This window comes from Leptonotus elevatus, chromosome 1, assembly GCF_054856555.1.
Source record: "Leptonotus elevatus isolate MCC_2025b chromosome 1, RoL_Lele_1.0, whole genome shotgun sequence".
NCBI lineage: Eukaryota > Metazoa > Chordata > Actinopteri > Syngnathiformes > Syngnathidae > Leptonotus > Leptonotus elevatus.
In genome coordinates this window covers 23,509,039-23,528,175 of record NC_141239.1, presented here as the reverse complement: position 1 = coordinate 23,528,175, position 19,137 = coordinate 23,509,039, and the positions used below count along the sequence as shown (strand labels likewise).

General features: G+C 41.3%; 1 protein-coding gene and 1 pseudogene across 3 annotated transcripts; both read right to left on the bottom strand.

Moving 5' to 3' along the window:
* Positions 1 to 649: 649 nt before the first annotated feature.
* Positions 650 to 7,875, bottom strand: LOC147181303 (uncharacterized; annotated as a pseudogene). The gene is made up of 8 exons (XR_015095825.1): positions 7,825 to 7,875; positions 4,986 to 6,008; positions 4,767 to 4,861; positions 3,532 to 3,579; positions 3,068 to 3,292; positions 2,806 to 2,983; positions 1,436 to 1,608; positions 650 to 1,134 (listed from the first exon to the last, which is right to left on the bottom strand). The product of XR_015095825.1 is annotated as an uncharacterized LOC147181303 (transcript).
* A 1,249-nt stretch (positions 7,876 to 9,124) lies between these two features.
* dnajb1a (DnaJ heat shock protein family (Hsp40) member B1a) lies at positions 9,125 to 18,838 on the bottom strand. Of its 2 annotated transcripts, XM_086085764.1 has the most exons (4): positions 18,627 to 18,838; positions 18,268 to 18,547; positions 17,004 to 17,581; positions 9,125 to 11,351 (listed from the first exon to the last, which is right to left on the bottom strand). In XM_086085764.1, the coding sequence occupies exons 2-4, from the start codon at positions 18,476 to 18,478 to the stop codon at positions 11,121 to 11,123; spliced, it is 1,020 nt and encodes a 339-aa protein (XP_085941890.1). In that variant the 5' UTR covers positions 18,479 to 18,547; positions 18,627 to 18,838; the 3' UTR covers positions 9,125 to 11,120. The 2 variants fall into 2 exon arrangements, with proteins under 2 accessions (XP_085941890.1, XP_085941881.1); XM_086085755.1 differs by having other exon boundaries at positions 18,268 to 18,838.
* Between the last annotated feature and the right edge of the window lie 299 nt (positions 18,839 to 19,137).

Here is a 19,137-nt window from a genome sequence, read left to right as displayed (position 1 = left end):
TTTTAAAATTTTTCATTGAGGCATTGAAAAGATTGGAAGCTTTATGTGATGCAGATGGAGGAAATGAATTTTGTACATTTCTGCATAAATTGTCAAAATGTAGTCATCTAAATCACAAGAATCAACCGTCTGCTTAAATTAATACTACACATACAATACAGTATGTTTTCATGTATTTATTGAAAATAAACATTCGCGGGACACAGAAGAAAAAATATGCGAACTCTTGCATTTAACGCATAATTGACCACTTTGGCAGCAATAACCTCAACTAAACATTTCCTGTAGCTACTGAAGTGTATTTGAGGTGGAATCATCCTGGCAACTCCAAAGCTAGTAGCTGCTGTTCCTCAGAATTGACAGGAGCTAAATGAGGTGGCTTGGGCATGTGGAGAGAATGTTCCATTGGGAAGAGGCTCCGGGGATGACCCGGAACACGCTGGAGTTTCCTGGCGCCTCGGCCAGAAGATATACAGTACATATTTTTTCACACGTCTTTGTGATTTTTTTCATATATATATATATATATATATATATGGGGGTCTGACCTATATATATATATATATATATATATATATATATATATATATATATATATATATATTGTGCAGCCCTAATATATGTGTATAAATTATATTGGTCTATATTTTTCATTTTCCGCATGTACTGCTCTTATCTAATAAATCTACAACAACTACGACAACATGTACTTCAAGGTTTCTTTATATGGACCTGCAATATATATGTGACTTTACCACTTTATTCAAGTTTCGTTTGCAAAAACTTGCACCTTGACTCAGTTTCAAAATGGCCTTACGTAAACAACATGCTTTCTTTTCAAACGGTCTTTGTCATGTGCCCTTAAAATACAGAAACAAAAGTGCTCCGGTGGTCATTTAAAATGCTTTGTTTGGACTGCGGGGTGTCTATTATAGATCACATGCATGACTGACACACCCGGCAGTGTACATTTGTTGTAGGTGAGGATAGAAAAGAGCCTGTAAAGTGACAGTCCACGTCACTTTCGAGTTTATGGGAAGCCTCAAATGAGCCATGGATGCTGGTGGATCTGCACCAGGGTGGCGCGCTGCTCCGGGTCGCATTGCAAGCACATTTGCAAGAAATCTCTGCAATCTGATTGGAGAGAAGCATGAGAATACACATAAACCCTTCCCACATACTTTTAAATACAATAAAAATGATTAAAACACACTTTTTAAACTGAAATATCAATTATTTGCATAATCGTATACTGTATTGATCGTATATTGAATAGTATTGTAGCGATAATAAGTAGTAATTATATTGTTGTCCACTTGGGGTCGCTATCCTCACATTCCAAGACTCAAGACTAAATGCAATATTGCGGCGGCACAACCAATGAACCGCAATATACGCAGCGAGGGAGCACTGTACAGTACAGTCGTAGTAATACCTTGAGACAGAACCCGATTGAGTTGGAGCATCTGGGAGATAAAAAGGAGCGTGTCGAACTGTTTGCTTCCAGCTAATAACTCAAGAGCGTGGCTCCCATGTGCCACACTGTGGTTGGGCCAGCCCGGTATGTCCCCCTCAGGACGAACTCTGGAGGAGCGTAGGAGAGGGTTCCTGCAACAAAATAAAGCATGAGTTCATATATATATATATATATATATATATATATATATATATATATATATATATATATATAGAGAGAGAGAGAGAGAGAGAGAGAGAGAGAGAGAGAGAGAGAGAGAGAGAGAGAGAGAGAGAGAGAGAGAGAGAGAGAGAGAGAGAGAGAGAGAGAGAGAGAGAGAGAGAGAGAGAGAGAGAGAGAGAGAGAGAGAGAGAGAGAGAGAGAGAGAGAGAACGAGAGATAATATAGTACTGACTGCCTGCTTTTGTTACTAAAGGTGTCACTGAGTTCCAGTAATTAAATACAAAAAGTAGCAAAACCTTAATCCACGAATAAAAACAATACCAATATAACAATATTAAACCTTGTCTGTACAAAAATAACACATTAAAAAAAGCAAAACACAAGTGTTACTTCACTAGTAAAAGCAACAAAGCATGATGGGAAAGCATCCTACGATTACCATTGCTCTCTTTAAGTTAGCGTCAATCAGCTCAGTAGTGCGCCAGAAGTGGTAAGAACACATTTTAAAATAAGGGTATTAACAGGAAGTACAGTGTTTGTTAACTTCATTTGGTAAGTGTGTCTTGCAAAATGTCTTATCCCATTTAATGTACTTTTGCTTATTGGTTTCTTTTTGTCCCTTTTTGTCCATTTTATGTTCATGTACTTGCTCAAATAAGCAATGGTTGTGCTCTTGTAGGAGCATTTAATTGTAAATTACATGTCGGATCAAATGCACTAGGAATATCGTTGGAGGGAATGCTCATCTATTTTACATTGATACACAAACTGTAAAATTGTGTATGTGAATTAAAATGTGAATTAAAGTGGGCCGGTTAGAGCCCTGAAATTTCAGGGCTGAATATGTTTAACTGCACTCTTAACTTTGCCTCATTAAAGTATGCTATCTTAATGATAGCATACAATGCAAAAGACAAAAGACGAGCTAACCAAACTAGCATGACTGTATTGCTGTGATTTGAAACCTTTAACAATTTCTATTTGAACACAAACATTAGCAACACAATTTCGAGAAGCTGAAATTGATTAATATTAATGGTTCCAATAATTGAGACATGATACAGATTAATATTAAGAGGTGGATTAAGTTGGGTAAATCCAGGGCACAAAATACACCACTGGTTGCTAAGAGACAATCCTAAAAGGGTCCAAGTGAGCCGACTCACCGGTGTAATTGTGATAAGGCTCCTCGGTTACGAAGCAGCTGCAGCCGAAGTCGATGACCCGCACTCGGGGGACGCCATAGGTGGCCTCCAGAAGGATGTTTCCCGGCTTGAGGTCCCGATGGAAGACGTTGACGGCGTGCATTTTGATGACGGCGTCCACCAGCTGCCTCATGATGTTCTGACAAAAGACACATGCAGACTGTCCACAAACGTAGCTATTGGACACATCTCAGGATGACACAGGATCCTTTCCATCCAATACCTTTGCTTCATTCTCCTTGAGGTGTCCGAGCCGACATCTGGTGATGTATGTGAAGAGGTCCACGGATCGCGCCGGCTTCTCCATGACCAGCACCAGCTCTTGAGCAAAGTCGTATTTATCTAGAAGAGACACGACGGCCGATTGCCCATCTGCGTTCTTTATGCACGACGCCTGCAGCATGAGAAGCGCCTCCAGAGGTACTTCGTGTTTCCTCCCTTTTATGTTCTAGGGTAAGAAACAGATGTCAACAATGAATAAGATTACCTTTTTTAGTCCATCATTTGGGAATTTTTTAGCGTTTATGTACCAATAGTGGATACAGCACAGGAAATTAAAAACAAAATAGCATGCAGGAAGTGAAAATCGTACAAGAAACACATTGCACAATATAGAAACCTAGCTATTGTCCATGCATTAAGTATCCACAAGGAACAATGCGAAGCCTCCAGTAAGGTTTTTCTCACCAGGGAGATGATCTTGACTTCATTTTTGGGAATGTGTTTGATGGCCACCTAGTGGACACAACCATTGGTTAGTGCTTTTACACTAATGCAAGGGGAACATAGGTGGAAATTCCAGATCCAGAAAGTCAAATCCCTGCCACAGTTTGGCTTTAGCCATGATGCTAGCTAGCCAGCTAGCTCCCTAGCAGGTAAACGAGCACCATAAGAGCTAGCTAGGGAGCTAGTTAGCTAGCACCTGGGGCTAAAGCCAAACTATGGCAGAGTTTTTATTTTCTGGACTTGTATTTGCCACCTCTGGCCAGGAACAATTAAAAAAAACTACTGTAGCTAGCTAGCATTGCTAGTTTAGCTGGCTAACACCTCACATCAGTAACATGACATCAGCACGTTCGTTGGTTTACCTCACCTAACAGCAGTATTAGGCCTATTTGACGCAAGTTGTATTGTTTTACATACGTTTTTTAAACAGATGTCTGTTTTTGACTACAAATTTTGGGTCATCTATAACCATGGATAGCTGACCTTAGCATAAAGGTTAGCATTTTTGTAAGCAACTTAAAAGCAATATTATAGAGACAATACAAATCCATCAGTACAAACCATAAATAGCTAGCCTAAAGTAGCATAAAAAACACTTCGGTGAGAGACACAACAAAACCGGCAATAGACATACTGTACAACGCAAGTTCTTGACTGTGAAGTAACCAATTTACAGTTGACCACTTGTCTTGATCAAACGCTTGAAGTGGATAGGCGCATGGCTTTATTCAGAAATTGAATTAATCTGGGTCAAACTTTTGACCATGGATAGCTGGTCAGTAACGTTAGCGTTTCAGTTAGCAAGCTAACAATATCATATCATTATTTGACGGAAAATACAAGTACATTGCTAATGTTTGACTGATTAATATGGGCCAGTTTTCACCATTGATAGCTGGCCTAATAGTAGTATCATGAGATTAGCATTTTCCATTATAAAGCTAACAACTAACTGATATAGGGCTTGCTACAGCAGGTAGACTAATGATAACATATTGGAGAAGCAGCATGTGGATGACTAATCACTCAATGTTATTCTTGTACGCTGTGTTCTAAGTACCTGACAACAATATATGTTCGTGATCACTCATGTTAGGACTTCAGCGGAGTTGCAAGTCCGAAGACCCCGTATACTGACAACTAGAACTAAAACAAGAGCAACGATTGGGGGAGAAGCATCAATACAGAATACTTACGGGAAAAGAATCTGCTTTCCTGTACCCAGCGTAGACCGACCCGAAGCCTCCTTCGCCGATCTTCTCTAGTTGCTGATACTTGTGATCCAACGAGGCTGCACACACACAGACAGACTTTGGCTTACAGCCCCGCTCAATAAAAACCATGATCCAGCAGAAGCGGGTCGAGGCTTCCCATTTATCTTGTAGACTAACAATGTTAGTCTGTTGATGACTTACCATGACTGGTTGTGTGCAAGAGTCGTTTCTCAGCCTGTTGCACCATGGACATCTGGGTGGCTTTGAGCCACTGACTCCTCGTTAGGGTCTCTGGTTTTGTACTGGCATTCAGTTTCATTCCTTGAGACTTCAGGACTTTCACTGGCACATTGACGGCTCTGACCGTCTGCTTATTTTGAAGGGTTCTCGGTTTTGTGTCGAGCCGCCGCTTGGTTGCAATAACAGGATTCATAGACTCAGTTACACTCCCCTGTTTCCTTTTAAGGATCTCTGGTTTGTCTTTTCTCCTTGGATTACGTATGTGCGTTTCCACTTGGGTTTTACCCCCTCGAATCCCAGGTAAGGTCGCCATTTTGGCTTTACCCTTTGTTTTCCTTATCAGGATATCTGGTTTGGTTTTACCTCTGTGCTTCCTCATGAGGGTCTGTGGTTTGGATTTACCTCGGTGCTTCCTCATAAGGGTCAGTGGTCTGCGTCTAACCTTACGGTTGGACCCATTTGCTGGTAGAATTTTTACAGACACCTTGGTGGTTTCAAACCTCTGCTTCTTCACAAGGGTCTCAGATTTTGTGCCAGCTTTCCGCTTGGTCCCCTTAGGGGGTCTGACCTTCATCGATACTCTGGTGGTACTGATCTTTCGCTTTCTGCGAAGGGTTTCTGGCTTGTTTGCCGTCTTCTGTTTGGCCACTTTAGCAGGTCGAGCCCTTACAGACACCTTTGAGACTTTGACCCTCTGACACTCTTTAAGGATCTCCAGTTTGGTGCTGGTCTTGCGTTTGGTCCTCTTAGCTAGAGAAGCCTTCACAGACACCTTGCTGGTTGTGGTGCTGGCTATTAGGCTCAAATGTTTGGTCTTTTTGACTGGCACAGCCTCCTCAGCCGCCTCCTCTCTGGACCCTGCAGCATCAGGGAGGGGGTCATGGTGCCTCTTGGTGGATAGTCCTCTGTTCCCAAAAAGCATTCTTTCAGGGTCCCTCACCCCACAGTCTTCCATACAGGCGTAAAATTCTCTGGTACCTGCAACTGGGACAAGAAACTCATCATCACCTTGGTTTTGTTAAATCCTTGAATTTTAGGCTTGGCTTGCCACAAACCCGCATATCGTTGTGGGTGTCTACAAGGGGGATTTATAGTCTACTAGAATGGTAATTGTTAAAGGGATACTTGACTCATTGAGTCATTTTCAGCAGTAAAAAGTTTATATTTTGTCCAGAATGAATGTGAGAACGTCATTCTTTTTCATGTAGAATTAATATCTTTAAAAACTATTTTTATCCACTTGCTGTCGACTGAAGATGACATCACCTGTGCTGAGGAAGTAGGTAACGACCAATCATCATGGCTCAGTTTGCTGACCAAACCCAGAAAAGGGGTGAACCTTAAACATTTCTTGACAATATGTTATATGTGAGCTCACTGGTCTAAACGTGACATTCTGATTAATATCACATTTGTGGAACATGAGTTATGAAGCAAAATCCAGCCGTTTTTATCTAACTCAGGGGGCGGCCATTTTGCCACTTGTTGTCGACTGAAAATGACATCAATGTTGCTTGATAGAGATTGATAAAAACGGCTGGATTTTGCTGCTTAACTCATATTCCACTAACACAATATTAATCAGGATACCATATTTAGACTAGTGGGGCTGCATATAACATATTATTGTAAAAAAAACATTTTAAATAAAAATTATCTTTAATATTACACAGGAAACCTAAGACTTGCTACTGTTTTGGTGAACATCTCTGACCTTTGTAAATGTAAATTTGTAAATGTAATTAGTTACTACAAAAGGAGTACGAGTATGCGTCAATCTATGGGAAGATCTAAAATCCATGCTTTGACATAGTCACAGGGACCAAGAATCAAACCCACAACCTCTGATTTGGGAGTCAACCACTCCACCGCTGATCCATGCCGCCTGAATGGATTGTATAACATCATCATGGCAACTTATTTCCAACGTGCAAATTCCACAGTTTATGTGCCTCATTAAGTGCTGCTGTTTTGGTTAGTGTCTTAAACTCAGGTAGTTATTGTAGTAGGCTACTTGTTATTGTTCCTGGTGAAAAAGGCAAACTTCTATCTGGGAGAGGCATTCATTTTTCAAGTGGATACTGTGCAATACTGTGCATGGAACTCATTGCAACGTGGAAAACCGCTACACTTGAATTCAACTGGTTGTGTTTGTGCCTCAGTTGGTGCTTCTGTTTTCGCTAGCAACAGAGCTCAAACTTTACTTTTTCAAACCATGGGTCCTACGAAACTGAGCACTGCGAATGAGTGGATGATGTCCATTGGAAGCTAAAAGGAGAAATATGCGAGTGAGGTGTGCGTGTCGTCGACATGGCAAAGAGGTACAAGTAGGCTACTTTTACGATGTGCACTCAAATTGAAGCAGCGTGAAAATTATTTCTTTGCTGCAGCTGTCAATGGAAATATGGGGAAGCTGCTAAAAGTGAGGTGGTGGAGAAAAGCAAATAACAGTCAAGAATAATGTGTCTTTAGATGCAATTAAGGAAAAAAGTACTGTATTTTATTAAAACATACAGTAAATATTTCATTCAATACTGTACTATTTTTTCTTATTTGGGTCTTTTTGGGGATTAATGGCAGTTCCAATTAAATAGTTGCGTTAAAATGAATATATCAGTGATTTGCGTTACGAGCAATTCACGGAACGAATTAAACTCCTTTTTGGTGAAAGTATTTATTGTCTTAAGTGCATGCCATTTGAAAAAGTGTGGACATATCAAATCAATTGCTAGAAATAGCCAATTGATTTAGTTATTTTTTGCTAATGCATATGCTGAGCTATAATTTAAATAAAACCCACCAGATTGGAGGTCGACATCCATGTTGTTTCAAACTGGTGCACACTGTCAGTGGATCTGTGTGTGTGTTTGTGTGTGTGTGTGTTTTCTCACTAGTTCACTCCAACCTACTTTAAATCACACACATAAGCTTTACAATGAAGTATGAACATGATTTGCGTCGGTAATGTGGTCATAAATCTCAAGGTCTCGTTCCTTTTAGTCACCCACACGTCAAAAGCTAACAACTTTCGCTGGAGGTGACGTCATCGTCAAGAAGGAGCTCATACGCTTAGGGCTGCGTTTAAAAACCACCAAAGGATATTAGTTTGGGTGTTACAGTCACAGTACGGCCTCATTCGAGCGGTTGTATAACGATTCATCATTTTTAGGGAACATTTAAATACGAAAATTGTGACTGTTGGCGACATACAATTAGACGTAAAGTATCCCGGGTGTTTGTTTACCAGCTGTACACTAGATGGCGCTCGCTGCAACGATAAAGTGGCAGAAAGGCCACCACCAGCCATACGAGTAATATGCACCAGAAACACCACAATGTAATATCAAGACATTTTATTTCCGTTTTTGCAGTCGTCTGGTCTATGAGATGTCATTTCACATATTCCAGAGGCATACAGTTTGTGTGAATGCAATAACATGAATGTAAAATTCCTCAAGTTTATAGTGCAAATTTAAGAAAATGCATCACAATTTTACCAGTTATTGCATTAGTTATGTTGATGGCAACAATGCAAATTCACGCAGCCGTTAAAATGAATCACAGCAATTTAATTTCCAGAAAAAAAATCATTCGTAAAACCTACAGAACATCTACCGTGGATATAAAATGTCAACAAACAAGTTCAAATGCTGGGTCACATTTTCCATCAGCCTTTTATAGCTTGTACAAGAGCGTGCCCTCTTTCTTTGAATTTAATGAGTCACTTAAAAAAAATAATGCTTTAGACAAGGTGGAGAGCTAAAATGGTGACTGGTGGTTGATGTGATTCCGTGTGCTTGGTTTATTCTAAACGTAGCCAAATGCCCAGTTATGCAGGTGTGCCACTTATGCAACCACACTGTCTATTTTACATTCCTTAAAGAAAAAATTATATTTTTCAATGGAGTTTGAATTGACAATTCCGAGATGACGTCACAAATCAAAATGGCGGTCAATTCGGTGAAAGAAATCTCTCCGCTCATTGAAAAGCATTGGACTTTGGATCATTATAACTTGATTTGGGGTTTTTTGGTACACATTACCAGTACCACTTAAGACAAGGCATTAAAAAAATAAAAATCACTCAAAACAGTCAAATGTTCTGCCTGTAATTCACATCTTTATTGTTTGTAAGCATATTAAAAAACATATACACATTTTTAAAAAAATTAATCAGCTATTTAGTCTGTTATCTGAATTTTATTCTGCCAAATATCGTAACTGGGTTAAAAAAAAAAACATAGTGGTCAAGCCCTATTTTGAACATGGGTGTGTCGACTTTTTAATATCCTCTCTACATGATAAACACAAAGGCAAAGAAGTCACGTGGAGTCGTCAAGCTATGCAGAGATGAAACATCTCACTTCATGTGCTGTTTGTGCAACGGGGGGGCTGCCAACTGTTTTCTCATAAATGATCCTCACAGTCAAAGTGCTGTTATGACATAACACATTAAAACTATTTTGAACTTGCCTTTAACGTCTACACACGACAACCATTTGGCACAGCAACCTCAAATCATGTTTTCCTCAAGTTAATACAAAAGTGTGTTCAAGCGCTACCATCACCGGCATTGTTAAATGTGGGACGAACGCACTTGCGATTGGTGCGACTGAGGTAACAGACGACGTAAACATAGTTGACATGAGGTCAGCAATGGTGAAACGGAGCTCACAGTGTGACATTGGGGCTTTCGTTCATCGGCGTGTCCGTAAGCGGAAGTGAAGCCACGCTCATCTCGTCTTGTGAACGCCCCACACGGGCAGATGAGGGGAAGGGGGCGGTGCTTCTTTAAATATTGTTATGGTGCTTTACAAAATGTGTGCAACAGAGGCACAGAAAATAACTGAATGGTAAAATGACAAGGAACATGTCATATTCATAAGGATGTAGTGCGATTTCTTTTGAGATAAAATGTCATAATATTCCGAGAATAAATGTCGTTTCAATGTCTGAACTGAATTTTTTATTTTCATAACTTAACTTTTGTAATTAAATCACTGCTTTAAAAAATAAATAAATATTGTAACTATTATCAACAAGACATTTGATTACTTTCCCACGATTTTTTTGTTTCTTGTATTTTGACTTTACACATTTGTTTTGTAAAAAAAAATAAACATATTTTGTCATTTTACAAGTTATAAAAAAAAAAAAAATCTTGCATTTTACAATTCATAAAATAAAATCCCAAACAATATTTTTACAAAAATTATAATTTTTTTCTTGTAATATTTTGACTTTTGGCATGAAATTATTATTTATTTATTTTTATTGTAATGAAAGTGGCAATTCTTGTAATATTTGACTTTTGTCATAACACACACAAGCTCAAACAGTGGCAAATATTTCACCATTTTGCGTTTGGTTCATCCTTATTTTTTTCCAAAAACATTTTCCCGAATGCATTTATAAATGGACTTCATGCCGCACAAATGATGGCGGTCCAGGCCATTCTATTTTTTGTTGTTGTAAAAATTACAACTTTCCTTCTGATATTAAAAGTTGCATACATTTTTTTTTTTTTATTAAAATATCTTAGACTTGTCATCCTGACAGTAAACTATCATTATTTTTGTGGTAAGATTTTGACTTTTTGTGACATGAAATTAAACTCTGCTGGATGTTTATCCATATTAGGTTGTATTATTCTCCACAAAAGAATGCGACTTTACTCTCGTAATATTTTGACATCAAATTAATGCGTTATCCTTTTTCCCTCCAAAAACATTCCGCCATTTGAAAGATTAGGATTTTGTGTGTTTTTGTTGTCAAGGTGGCCAGAATGCTCCATCACTGATAAGTCTTACTTAGTCTGTGCTATTATAAGACATGAAAGCGATAAAAGGCTCCAAACTCAACAACACACACCAAAAAAAAAGTCCTTGAACGAGGATAAACACTGAAGTCACTAGTCTGGTCTCACGTTTAAGACATTTTTGGACTTTGTTTGTCTTCAGCAAGCAAAGTGGAGTCAATGCAAAGCAGCCCTGAGTCATTTCCAGACCAGGCAAGTTTCAAAGTAAACACAAGTCAGAGCACCCTGAACAACAGCATGGGGGGGTTAAGTAGTGTTCGGCGTGACGCAGCTCCGCGTCACGGCGGGAGGACCTGCCTGAGCGCGTCGCGCGTGTTTTGTCCGAGCTTGTCGGGGAACTTGACGCAGAAGTCCAGGATCATGTCGCCCCGCCTGTCGGGCCACTTGGACAGCGGCAGGCCCTCGCCGGCGATGCGCTTCTTGGTGCCCGGCTTCACCACGTCCCGCGACGTCACTGTGATGGTGCGGCCGTCCAGCGTCGGCGCGCTGACCGTGCACCCGCACAGCGCCTAAACACACACGCATAAATGAATAGACACCTGCACTCAATCAACGAACACACAGCCTTCATTCTGCTTGCTTGTGTCATGCAGCTGTCACTAGGTGGCAGTCTGAACAAGTAGACATCGCCATACATAGTCGTCATATATCACAATGGTGCCAAGTAAATCTAACATCAATCCATACATACATTATCTGAACCGCTTATAGTCAATGAAAATTAATAGCATACGAGGTGGGTAAATGCAAATAACGAATACTACTTACTAGTTTAGAAAACAACTAAAACAACAAACTCGTAATTATTATCTACAACAACAAAAAAGGCTATCTTAAAGCATGGGCAAGCCTTTTGGCCCACACAAGGCTTGAAATAATCGGTTCGCAAAGCGGGTCTAAATGTGCATTTTTAGCTTCATCAAAACACGTATTTTTACGGTTTCCCCAAAATTAAACAGCGGGGACAGCTCCAAAAAGCTTTGCTGGGATGCTTAAGTTACATACAAGCGGGTACTCGGGTCGAGACGAGATCAGTACTACTACGTCGCAACAGTGGGTTACGGCTGGCTAATACTACTCATAAACAACATTGCGCTTTCGCTCCCAAGTTACTAATTACAGCCTTTATGGCTGTGTATAAGAAGCACTTCTTACAGTTACAAGTATCGACGTTCTCACAAACAGATTACGAGGAGTGATAAATGAGAAAGACTGGGAAGCCTTGCTAATTGCTATGCTAACTGGCTAACGTTATCGTGAAACTGGCATTAATTAGTGCTTGGGTGATCGATGACACTTTTCACAATGGTCTCGCTGGAGTTGGTGTCCAACTTTGAACAGCAAAATAGCAGGCATGTTCATGAGTCTCTGGAAGGAGTCTGCTCAAAATATCGATACCTAGGTATGTACTAGGGGTGCAACGGTTTCAGATTTTGGTGTACGATTATAGTCTGATGGAAAAATAACAAAATTTTACGGTTATTCTTATGGACAAAAAAAACATCAGCATTCTTTGAAAATATCCCCTGCCCAGCGCCGAGAGGCGCGAGTAATTCTCTGAACCCCGCTCGTGATGGGGCTGGGGACTGCAATTATTCCCCACCAACGAGGAATTCCCAGTAAGCGCGGGTCATAAGCCCGCGTTGATCAAGTCCCTGCCCTTTGTACACATCGGCCGTCGCTACTACCATTTGGATGGTTTGGTGAGGTTCTCGGTTGGGCGCGCCAAGAAGACGATCAAACTTGACTATCTAGAGGAGGGGTTCTTAACCTTTTTTTACCTTGGGGCCCAACTTTTCCTGTAATAAGTGGCCCGGGCCCATTCAGAAATGATGATTTATGTTGACTCATTATTGTTTGTTTTTAATATTGAAATTAAATCTAGTTAATGTTTATAAAATCATTATCAAATAACATGATACAACGTGGTCATCAATGACATTTATTTATGTGTAACTGACACCCAATAAGGTGTCCAACAAGCCGTAATCAACTTCTTGGGGGGAGACACACAACCATCTTTACCAGATAAGAATGCACGAAGTGCCTCTCGCTGTTCAACATTCAACAAGGAAACGGTGAGTAATTCTGCGAGAACAGAATTAATTGTAGCGTCCATTCATCTATGGTTGTATTCAGACCAGAAAAGTCCTTAAGTCCACTTTATCTATTTATTTTTTTCATTTGGTGCGGTTCATTGTGCTTTTGGAAGCGGACTATATTGCGTAATCACGTTGACCCGCGTGACAATCTGTGCTCCCATTGGCCAAAAATGACGACAGCTAAACGCTTAGAAGAAAGAATGAAATTCCGACGTGCTGCATTACTTCCCTGCCTATTTTGGGCGTTATTAGATGCAAGATATTTGCGAGCCTCAAGAGCAGCTCATTCAACGGAGGTTCCGCAACACTGTTTCTAATTTTGGAACAGCCTCGTCGATTGCATGCAGTCGAAGGAGCCGTTGCGCTCCGCATGCCCCGCCCCACAACATGCTGACTGCATCGTGGCTAAACAGAATACGGAGGATTAACGGGCAATATTACAGATTGTTTTTTCTACACGGGCAGTGGAGGAAATATTTGGTAAAAAAAAACAAAAAAAACTGGTACATGTGTACAAAGCCAGCGCCCGTCGCGGCCCAGAGTTACAAAACTGAAATTACTTTGCAGCCCCATTAAAAGGCGCTCGCGGCCCAATGGTTAATAATCACTGATCTTGAAGTAAAATTTGGTTTCCGTAGGTAAACCTGCGGAAGGATCATGGTGTGCCGCGTCGAACGAGGCCGAGGGCGCGGCAGTGGATTGGGGGGAGAGGGGTGCTCAAATTTGTTGTTGTTGGAAATACGCTAACGTTTGACGTACATTCAATTGAGTGGATATAAGTACTCATAGTTTATTATCATCTATACATATGCGTTATTAAACACCAACAAAATTAGCCTATGCTAAATGGTTAGCAATCACGATTAGCAGTAACGCGCTAGCGATTACTGCTTAAGGTAAACACATACTAACTACCATTTAGTCCACATATACATTATTATATCTATATTACACATGTAGTAATATCTTAAAAGTCACTTACAAATTATGCTTCAAGTTCAACACATTATCATAATCCACATTACATGTCTAATAATGTCTTAGGCTAGGTTCACAGTACTGCAGGCTAGGCATGTTCCATATCATACCTTCTACGATATTACCGGTGTATTTTTGGGGTGATAAAAATGTGAAATATCACAAAATTGACGTGATAACGTAATGCGTAACATCGTACGCCTTTGTGTCTATTTGGACGTACATGCGTCGCTCGAAGCTGCATGAAAACTATGTCGGCGCGTGTGAGGCTGTGAGCTGCGGCCGGGAGTGAGCTGCCTTCGTCGTGTGGAGGCTGTTTGGTTACAAGAGGTCAGATATGATGCAAAAAAAAAAATACAATCGTTTGCAAATTGTACAGGAAAACTGTTGCCATTAAAGTTAAGAGGATGTGCAGGCTAAAGACACGCTAAGAAGACATGGAAACAGCTCGTGTTGTTTGGCATGAACAAACGTTCATTACTGGAACACTCTTTGTTCGACGCACTCCTTATGAAAAAAAAACAAGACGGTGGTTGGATAATACTGAAGCGGTCGCGTATTGTTTGGCCAAGGTAAACAATCCGCGGTGGTTATTTTACCGTGACCGGTAACTTGCCTCATAGTTGACGTGACTTTGTGATGCTAACCGGCCACTAAGCTAACGTGCTCTCGACAAGACGGCATGCGCGTTGCTGTTGCGCAGCGGCGTAAACATGCACATTTGCGTTATTTATACCTGCTCGTAATGTCTACAAGCAATCACGGCATTTACTCGCTCCTCTTATTGACCAATCAGAGACATTCACGGCAAAATAACGCTCACCGTAGGGTTGCCGGTTACGACAAAATAACCACTGCCTAAACAATCGCAGGGGAAAACAACTTCCAACAATATACTTGCCTGCGACCTCTTTTTTTGCCTCTACAACATGAAGATCAACCACACCAGAGAAAATAATGGACTTTCTTGACTCATGCAATTTGCCACTGACTTCTGAAGGTTTGAGTTATCTTTGTATTTGCTAAGTAAATGTGCTTTATGAGCTTAAAGCAGTTATGTTACAATTAGACCTTGCAGGTTAAACACTAGCTAGCCTGTTTTTAATTTCCATTTCATTCCATTACGGTTGCTATATAAGCACTTTTACATTTCAATTGTGGGGAAAAAAGGTGGCTTAAATATTGTGCTGCAAGAAAAAATTTATTATTCCAAAGCACCAATCACAAATCTATTGTTCAGTAATTATTACCAGTATCATCAAAAATATCGTCACCACAAATTTCTTGTTGATATAATTTTTAGGCCATATCACCCACCCCTAACTGCAGGAAAATGTGACCCTAATCGGATTGTTTTGCCCAAATGAGACCTGTATCTGACGTTTTTATGTCAGTGCGATTGCCTCAATTTAGATTTTTTTTATAACCGACCTGGGTCGCTTTCATATCGCTTTCATTGATCGGATACGTATCCGAATTTTTGCAATGCGACCGCAGTCTGAACAGCCAGGTCGCATATATCCGACCTCTACGTCATCAAAATGTCAGGAGACCTACGTGAATTGGCAAATTTATTTCAAGTAACAGTTGTGACTTCATATTTGACTTTGATTTAATCCCACTTGAAACATGAAGCACAGTAGACATTAGTGGTGCTGCGTTTCCCACAGATTTGAAATCTACTTGGGTGGGTGGACTCCGGCGGGGGGTCTCAGCCGTGTTACTTACGTCTCCTCTAGCCTCAAGATCCACAAGTGAGTAACGGCAAACTAACGTTACATGCGGTATATCTGGTTGCGACACATTTTTGTCCCGTTTTTTTTAAGAAACGTTTTTTTTTTTTAATCAAATTTTCTTGAAAACTTATTGGGTGGCGGCCAGTTTACTAGGGTGGCCTGCCCAAGTATTAATATGGTGTGGGAAACACTGTGGTGATATTAGTACCGTGAAACCTCGGAGTTTGAACGTCTCGGAACCCGTACAATTCGGACTTCAACCAAAAAATCTGAGTAAAAAATGCCTCGGAGTTTGAACTCATTATTGGAGTTCGAACACCCAAACAAAGCAAACTAAGCTGAACATACCTTGAAAACGGGTAAACGAGCGAAGCCGAGTAATGCCGAATGCTCACGTTGCAGTAGTTGAGACGATGCACTGCTCATTTCCAGTCAGATCGTGAATACACCCGGAGGTGCTCCATACTCGCGAGTGCATTTTGATTTTTCAACAACAATTTTCTTCACCATGGGCCCAAAGAAAGACAACAGTGGCAGTGACGGCAAAGAAAAACATACAGTGCTACGAACCACAGTGGAATTAGGAAGGAGATTATCGCGCCATTGTAACTACCGTGACTACTTCTGTAAATACTGGCACGAGGACCCCCCTTAGCTGTTCTACAAGGTGCCTGACGTTTAACAATGCACGCATGGATTGCTTAGTAGTCTAACAATATGCCCAATGTAAAATACACAAACTCAGCACTGAACTAAAACTAGCATTAACATAGCATTTATCATCCACTGATGCCATCACACCACAATAGGTAAGGTATTTCTATTGTTTAAATACTGTACTGTACTGTAAATGTAAAAAAAAAAAAAAAAAACATTAATAGAAATTAAAATAGGAATTCTGTTTTTGGAGCTTGGGAACGGATTAATTGCACTTACATTATTTCCTATGGGAAAAAATGTTTCGGAGGTTGAACAATTCAGACTTTGAACACTTCGCAGGAACGAATTATGTTCAAACTCTGAGGTACCACTGTAATTTAGCCATGCAGACGGCTCATTTATTGCGCGCGGCAATGACGTGACGTCATTGTCAGCGGACAGCTCCGTGAAATTTGTTCATAAAGGCATGCCTCATTTTTACAAAATATTATTTCTATCTCATCCCGCATCACTCTTCTGTAGATATGAGATGATAAAAAGATGAGCCATGACGATGGACTTATAAAATTCCGTGGTACGCTGGACTATACGTATTTACTTCCGTTAAACATGGCTTTATGAGTCAAGTCGTCTCTTCTGTGATGCATAATAAACTGTCCACTTAAAGTGTGGCAAAGGTACTTACGTCTCTGAGTGATATTTTGGCAGGGTAAATAATATCGGAGCCCTCCCTCTTGAACACCGGGTGAGGCTTGTCTTTAACGACAAACACCACGTCGGCGGGAATGTTAGTCGGCGTCTCGTCGCCCTCGCGGGGGAAGGTGATCTTGGTTCCCTCTTTCCAGCCGCGCTTGATGTCCACCGACAGAATCTTGTCCTCGCTGCGTGTGGTTCGCCCGTCGGGGTTCAGTCTCTTGCGGGAAATCTTCATTTTCTTGGTGCAGCCAGCGAAGACCTCCTCCAGGCTCACCTTCAGCTCGTGCACCACCGGCGGGTCTTTCTGCCTCGCACGGTTGACACGGGGGCCGCCTGGGTGGGACTTGAAGGGCCGCTGGAAGCCACCCATGCTGCCCATCCCGAAGGCGGCAAAAGGATCGGCGGGGTCCACCGTGTCGTTGCCACCATTCTGAGAGAAAAAGTGGTCGAAGGGGCTGCGGCCGCCGAAGAACTCGGCGAACATGGCGTGGGGGTCGCCATGGAAGGTGTAGTTGTACGTGGAGCCGCTGTGGCCTCCTCCACCACCTACGGCTGAGCCCTTTAGGCCTAAAACAGGAAGTAATTGAAATCAGTATTTCCAAATCTTTACTGACATGAGACACATAATTGACATGTAAAATATTTTTATGAACAAACAAGACTCTCTCCTTTCACCACTCTCAAATTATCCTGATATCATATCTAAAATGGGGTATCAATGCCATGTACTGGTTGTTGTGCATCCATAAAGTTGTTCCCCAAATTTACAGTGGAGCAGCATCAGACGCTGTCCCATCCATCTGGGCTGAGAACCTTAATTGTCATAGGCAGTGAATGAGTTAAATGGAGTTGATACTCCATACACACCTTCCACCATTTAAAGTACCTCTGCTGATTAACCCCAAAAAGTGTTTAATCACAACAGGAAATGTATGCATTCGAACCTCGAGCTGTAAAAAACAAAAACAAAAAAAAGTGGACTTTTGAGTTAGGTTTCATTAATGTGGCGGGCAAGCATATGCAAATTAGCGACGTGATGGCGCCACTATTCGGTCATATCTGCATTTCCTACAAGTGGCAATTACTAGCAGTGAAAGGTACATAAACTGCGCTTTTAAATCATGTTAGTTTAGCGAAAACGTCGGTGGGGTTCTGGTTGTTTCTAGAAAGTTCTCAAGCTGCAGCGCTGTCACATCTATGGACACTGTCGGACCACTTAATGAGGAAACTGAGATCAAACGTGGTAATTTTACCTTCTTCGCCATATCGGTCGTAAATGTCTTTCTTCTTGGCGTCGCTGAGAACGTCGTAGGCTTCTGCTATCTCCTTAAATTTGTCCTCAGCGCCAGCGGACTTGTTCTTGTCGGGGTGATAGCGGAGGGCCTGCTTCCTGTACGCTTTCTTGATTTCGTCTTCCGACGCGCCCTTGGCTATTCCCAGCATCTTGTAGTAGTCCTTACCCATCACAACCACCGCTCACTTCTTCACCCACGTCTCGAGAAAAAGTGACATTGCACAGGCCATAGCCGCCACCTGCATGTGGTTCAAAGGCACAAGCTACTCACTAGCTTACTAGCTCGCTACATGTAAGGACTAGCTTGACAGGGCTCACTTGGATACGTAGATGACTTTCCGCTTCACGCCAAAGATGAGGAGGCAAATGTCACCCACATTGAACGAACAAGACGTCAGACCCGCGTATTCCACCGGGGCATCGATGACTACTCGACTGCCAGGGCCGCCGAGGCACACAGCCAACCGCAGGGAGGAAACTTCTGGAAGGAGCTGGCGTTCCTGACGTGTGCGTGATCAGCGGCAGGGTGAGATGTTTACCTCATGTTACTTCCGGGTTTGCGCACAGACCCGGATGTGGGCTAACCTCTTTTAAAGTTAACGGTTTAAGATAGTTTAATCACACTTTCTTGTTGAAATGGGGATATGCCATCATGCCATGCGTCATATTTTACTCTTTTTTCTTCTTCTCAATTTTAGGTCGTTTACCTGAAGCAAGCACACGCAGATCTATGCCAGGGTTGCTCTGGCCTCTATCTGACTCTTTTTTTAATTTTCTTTTTTAAATAATCTTTTATTTAGTGGACCCCGCATCTTCGCGGTTTGACATT